General features: G+C 50.0%; 1 protein-coding gene across 1 annotated transcript in view; it reads right to left on the bottom strand.

The window, feature by feature from the left end:
* Positions 1 to 9: 9 nt before the first annotated feature.
* The window catches only part of GPATCH3 (G-patch domain containing 3), a 12,107-nt gene continuing 6,081 nt past the window's right edge, over positions 10 to 6,035 (bottom strand). The window contains 5 exon segments of the mRNA XM_006159461.3: positions 10 to 547; positions 1,191 to 1,318; positions 1,440 to 1,561; positions 3,445 to 3,504; positions 4,044 to 4,218. Of these exon segments, the coding sequence (XP_006159523.1) occupies positions 346 to 547; positions 1,191 to 1,318; positions 1,440 to 1,561; positions 3,445 to 3,504; positions 4,044 to 4,218 (687 nt within the window). The 3' untranslated portion in view covers positions 10 to 345.

Raw genomic sequence — 6,035 nt, forward strand, 5'->3', positions numbered from 1 at the left:
CCGCGCCACGGCCGCCTCTGCTCTCTTCCGCGTCTTTCCTTCTCTCTGGCCTTCACGGCGACCCCCTTCCTTCATGGCCACCCAGTAAGGGCGTGCTGATAGCCTCGGTCAGCCCGGCTTTTCCGTGTATTTCGGAGGCAACGGGGAGGAGACGCCACAAAGCTCAATATCCACGGGGAGCGAAGGGGGTTTGTAAGACGGGCAGGTGAGCGCAGAGCCAAGCACCTGGGCAGGCCTCAAGGAGGGCTGTCCCGACTCCCTTCTGCCCTGCCCTGTGGCAGAGGCAGGGGTGGAGGGCTGCGTGTGTGCAGCCAGCAGTGACGCGGCCCAACCCATCACTCGGCCTCAGGCTGTCCAGGGCACACTGGAGGCCCTCACGAAGGCCGAGTCTGTCCGAAACTTCATGCCGGTGGGCGGCTGGCGGCGCAGCAGCGACTCGCTCTGGTCCTGGGGTAGAGGCCCGTCATAGATGGTGGAGATGAGCCCCACGCCGGTTCCGCGCGGCTTCTTCAGTTGTCCGAATGGCTGCAGCTTCTCTCCATGGTACCTAGATCAAAAAGGGCTCTTAATGAGAGGGCTCTTCTGATTCCAGTAATGCAGTGGGTAAAGGACAGGGAAGTAGCTACTACCTATCTGATTTGTTCTAGAGGCTTTAAATCCAGATCTTTGCTCTCCCGACCTCATGACTCTGCTGGACAGTGCCAGCAACCAGGTGCCTCGTCTTGTCACTACAAACTCCTTACTGTCAACAGCCAAGTCCAAACTCCTCAGATGGGAGAATGACTCCCAGAGGATCAGTGATCCTGTAATGCCTCAGGGCTAAGTCTTAAATAATAATTCAGACAGATTCAAGTTTTCTTTTTCTGTTTTTTGTTTTAGGTTTTTTTGCCATAGGAGGCATGCACTCATCAGAGGGAAACAGCAGGAAAGTGAGAGCCACCCCCCCAGGGGAATGGCCACACGGCAATTCCTTCTCCATTCTCTAGGGATTTGGGGGCACACAGGCACACACGCCTGGCATGATTTTCAAGCTGCCGAGTCCAGGGCTTGTACCACATTGGCCATGTGGGAGTCTAGCGCCTCAACCACCATGCCACGTACTTCTGTTTTAAGGGTATCTCCTAGAAGTAGATAGCACCCACCTTAAAACCAAGGGAAAGAAGGAAGCCAGGGCATATGGCCACACTCACCCCAATCCACGCTTGCACCTGGGGTGCTGACCGTCACCGTCCAGGGCCTCAGGCACCCCTGAGCATCTGCTGCCCAGACCCTGGCCTTCAGCCCAGCCCTGCCGCTCCATCACCTTCCGCCCTATGCCCTGCAGAAAGAAGTGACAAGACTCAAGATGTGAGGAGGAGGAGCTGGAGGGCTAAAGATGTGAGGAGAAGGAATGGAGGTAGAAAAGGAAAAGATGGGTCCACTGGGCACTGCACACTCACCTTGGTGTGGCGCTCAAAGGTGCCCACCTGGTGTTCTATCACTGAGCCATCTTCTTGGCCATCACGGAGTCTCTGTTCCAAGCGCATCTGGACAGAGTCTCGGGCGTCTTTGTCTCCACCACCTGAGGAACCAGAACCCAGTTTGCAGGAGGGAGGGTCCATCTCAGCAGAAGTAAGAACATCTGGTTTCCAGGACCCCCTCACGAGATTTACTTATTTGTTTACATGTGTCCTATTATCTTATCTCTGGGAACTTGCCAAGAGTAGGAACCATAGCTCTCCATCTCACAGATGAGGAAATTATGACACACAGAAATCCCAGAGCCAACAAATAACAGAGATGGGATTAGAACCCAGGTCTTTTTCTTTTTCTCTCTTTTTTAAAATTTTAATTTGCCACAGGATGCATGTGCTCACAGGAGAGAGAAAGAAAGTACGAAAGCACCCCCCCCTGAAGAGATGGATATACCATAGTCCCTTCTCCTCCATTCCCCTCAGAATTTTGGGCACACATACACATACACCTGGCATTGATTTAGCTGCCAGGTCCAGAATTCAAACTACAGTTGGCCATGTGGGATCCAACTGCCTTAACCATCACATAACTGGTTGTCCTCCCTGCCCAGTCAGTTTTTACTCCAAAATCTATTTATTTATTTAAAAATTATTAGAGGGTGTGTGTACCCGCCAGAGAGGAGGAGGAAACCATTCCCCAATGGGATATGATCTTGTTGCAATCCCTTCTCCATTTCTCCATCCTGTCAGGTTTTGGGGCACACATGCACAAGCAGTGTGTTTTTCAAGTGGCTGGGATTCAAACTCTGGTTGGCCAGGTGCTATATGCCTCACTTAACCACTAGGCTATGGAGCTGGCCCCAGAATCCACCTCTTACCAGAGCCCGTACTCCTTTTTTTTTTTTTTTTCTGGAGAGGTTTTTGCTATAGAGCACATGCACTCGCCAGAAAGACAGAGAGAGACATAGAGACAGAAAGTGAGAAATCACCCCCCCAGGGGGGATGGCCCTGCCGCAATCCCTTCTCCTCCATTCTCCTCTTGGGATCTTGGGCACACACACACGCACACACACACGCCTGGTATGAGTTTAAGCCACTGGGCCCGGGACTCGAACTGCAGTTGACTACATGGGAGTCCAGCAACATAACCATTAAGCTAACTGCTGGTCCCTAGAGCCTGTACTCTTGATCATCTACTACCAAGGCCTGCCCATGAGATCCAGAGCTTGCTTGCTTTCTTTTTTTTTTTTTGAGAGGGTTTTGCTATAGGGGGCATGCGCTTGCCCGACAGACAGAGCGAGACAGAGAGACAGAAAGCGAGAAATCCCCCCCCAGGGGGGATGGCCACGCCGCAATCCCTTCTCTTCCATTCTCCTCTCGGGATCTTGGGCACGCACACACCCGTGCCCAGCGTGAGTTTTAAGCCACTTGGTCCGGGATGCGAACCGCGGTCGGCTACGTGGGAGTCCAGCGACATAGCCATTATGCTAACTGCTAGTCCCCAGAGCTTTCTTCTTCTTTTTTTTTTTTTTTAGAATAATTGTTTTATTTCATTTTATTCATTGTCATTATTTTTATTTTTTTATTTTTATTTTCTGAAGTTGAACAAAGAGAGCCAGAGAGAGAGAGAGAGAGAGACAGAGAGAAGGAAAGTGAGAAAGCAAGCTGCAGGTTCAGGACTCGAACCACAGTCAGCCATGCAGGGGTCCAGCCGTCCTAACCACCACACCACCTGCCGGCCCCAAGATCTAGAGCTTTCTAAGGTTGTCCCTACGTAGTCTTCCTCCTCCACAAAGAAAGGAAAAAGGCTCTGGGCACAACTAGCACTTAATGTATTCAACTAGAGATGTTCTAAGAGAGAACCTTCTGAGTGGGCTACCTCAAGGGAACCAATTCCCTGCCTTGGCCTCTCCTAAGCACATCTGGCCATGTTTCACTGAAAGCCAGAGTGCCAGTTCCACCTCCCAGGAGTGTCACCCTTGCTCAGTACCTCTGTCATAGTACACGCTCATGTCCACATCCCAGTCGTCAGAGGTCTGTTCATCAAAGTCTGCGAGATATAAAAGCATCCGGAAGAGTGGGTTAAGGACCCTCAGCTCTGCTGAGGTAAACCTAGAGTCAGACACAAGTTCTAAAACTTTGTATTTAAAATTTTTTTTTTGCTAGAGGCACATACATTTGCCTGAGATAAAGAGAGAGAAAGGGAAGGGGGTTTACCATGCTGCAATCCTCTCTGCATTCTCCTCTTGAGATTTTGGGCATGTATGCACACACACCCAGTGTGTTTCTCAAGTCACCAGTCTGGACTTGAACCACGAGGTCAGCCATGTTAGGATCCACCCTCCTAACCACCATGCCACCAGCTGGCCTTGTTTGTATTTTTAAATATCTCCCCTGGGGGGTCATTCTCTCCATTCTACTGGTGCCCCACTCCCAGAAAGGATAACTGGTCCCTTAGACACAATAAACATAAGCCTGCTCCCTGGTTCTTTGTCTGGGCTCACTGCCAGGAAATCCATCATGTGGAACAGAAAACCCCAAGAGAACGCAGCAGGGATCACTCTGCCCTTGTCTGGCTGCCGGCATTACCTCCTTCTTCCTCCTGCCAGAACTGGGCATCCGTGTAGAACACCAGGCCAGAACCGCCCTTCTCCCATTTAAGCTCGATCTCCTCCTCAAAGAGCCGCTCCGTGGTCCGCTCCTGCCCGGTCACGTCCTCATGCAGTGCTTCATGCCGCTCCCACTCCTCACCCCGGTCATTGTCCTGGGAGAAGGTGGCAGAGGTCACCTGCCTGTCTAGCTTCTGGACCTCGTGTCCAGAAGGAAGGCAGTGAGGCTGGGCTTTCAGCCCTGTTCCTTCACGTTTCTCTGAGAAACAGTACATATCTGGCCCTCGATGCCTTGACCAACCTGTCTTTCTATCCCCTGATGCTTCTCAACATAATTTGCTCCTTCTTCTCCCACAAGCCTCTTAAAAAAAAAATTTCTGGGGCTGGTAGGTGGTGTGGTGGTTAAAGGCACTGGATTCCCACATGGTCAACCATGGTTCAAGTCCCAGACCTGGTGGCTTGCTTTCTCGCTTTCCCTTTCTCTCTCTATGCCTATCTGGTCAAATTGAAAAATAGTAACAACAAATGGAATTAAATAAATAAATAATTCTTTTAAAAAAATAATTCTGTAGGGCATGTGTGCTTACTATAGAGAGATGGAGCACTGAGAGATGACAAAGCATCCCCAGGGGGGATGGCCATACCACAGTCCCTTTTCTTTCATTCCCTTCTCAGGATTTTGGGCACATACGCACACGTGCCCAGCCTGAGTGTTATGCCACTGGGTCCAGGACTTGAACCATGGTCGACCCCGTGGGAGTCTAGCGACGTAACCATTATGCCACCTGCTGTTCCCAACTTACTATCTTTTTTTTGGAGAGGTTTTCACTATAGGGCGCATGCGCTCACCAGATACACAGAGAGAGACATAGAGACAGAGAGAAATCACCCCCCAGGGGAGATGGTCACACCGCAATCCCTTCTCCTCCATTCTCCTCTCGGGAACTTGGACACACATGCACATGCGCCCGGCGTGAGTTTTAAGCCACCGGGCCTGGGACGTAAACCGCGGTCAACTATGTGGGAGTCCAGCGACATAGCCATTACGCTAACTGCTGGTTCCCCCAACTTACTCTTATATCTGTGCTTTTGGTCATGTTGTTCCCCCTGCCTGAAATACCTGCTCTCTTTTCCCACAACCTTTTCTTCACATAGTTAAATCCTCCTCACTGCAGCCTCCATCAAGTCCCTCACTCTTAGGCCCACAGCACACTCACTGGTCTCTGAGTGCTTGGTGGTAATCAGTACACACTGTTTAGGGAAAGTGAGAAAGAAAGCCACCAGGTCCAGGACTCGAAACAAGGTTACCCATGTGGGAATCCAGTGCCTTTAACCACCATGCCACTTGCCAGCCCCAAAATAAATAGTTCTTAAAAAAATAAAAATGAGGGACCAGCAAATGGCATGGTGGTTAAGGCACCAGACTCCCACATGGCCGACCACAGTTCAAATCCTGGACTTTGTGGTTTGCTTTCCCTCTCTCTCTCTTTCTCACTGTATCTGTGGTCAAAGTGAAAAAATAATAATGATGATGATGAATACAATAAAATAAAATAATTCTTTAAAATAAAAGACAAGAGGGGCCAGCAGGTGCTAGTTAAAGGCACTGGTCTCCCACATGGCTTTCTGTGGTTCAAGTCCTGGACCTGGCAGTTTGCTTTGTCACTTTCTCTCTCTCTCTCTCTCCCCTACTCTAGTCAAATTAAAATAAATAAAGTTAAATAAAATAATTCTTTTAAAAAAAGTATATTTGGAATCCTGCACTTGTCCTTGGCTTACAATGCTTGACTGGACTCATGGAACAACAGGATAACTCCTGGCTTGAAACGTTGGGGCCCCTGTCCTAGTCAAAAAGTCAAGATGAGGCTAAGGATGTGGTCCAGATGTGTTAGCAAATCTCAGAAGAGAGCTCTAGGGAACCAGCAGTTAGCGTAATGGCTATGTCGCTGGACTCCCACGTAGTCGACTGCGG

This window comes from Tupaia chinensis, unplaced genomic scaffold (assembly GCF_000334495.1).
Source record: "Tupaia chinensis unplaced genomic scaffold, TupChi_1.0 Scaffold000628_1, whole genome shotgun sequence".
NCBI classification, from domain to species: Eukaryota; Metazoa; Chordata; class Mammalia; order Scandentia; family Tupaiidae; genus Tupaia; species Tupaia belangeri.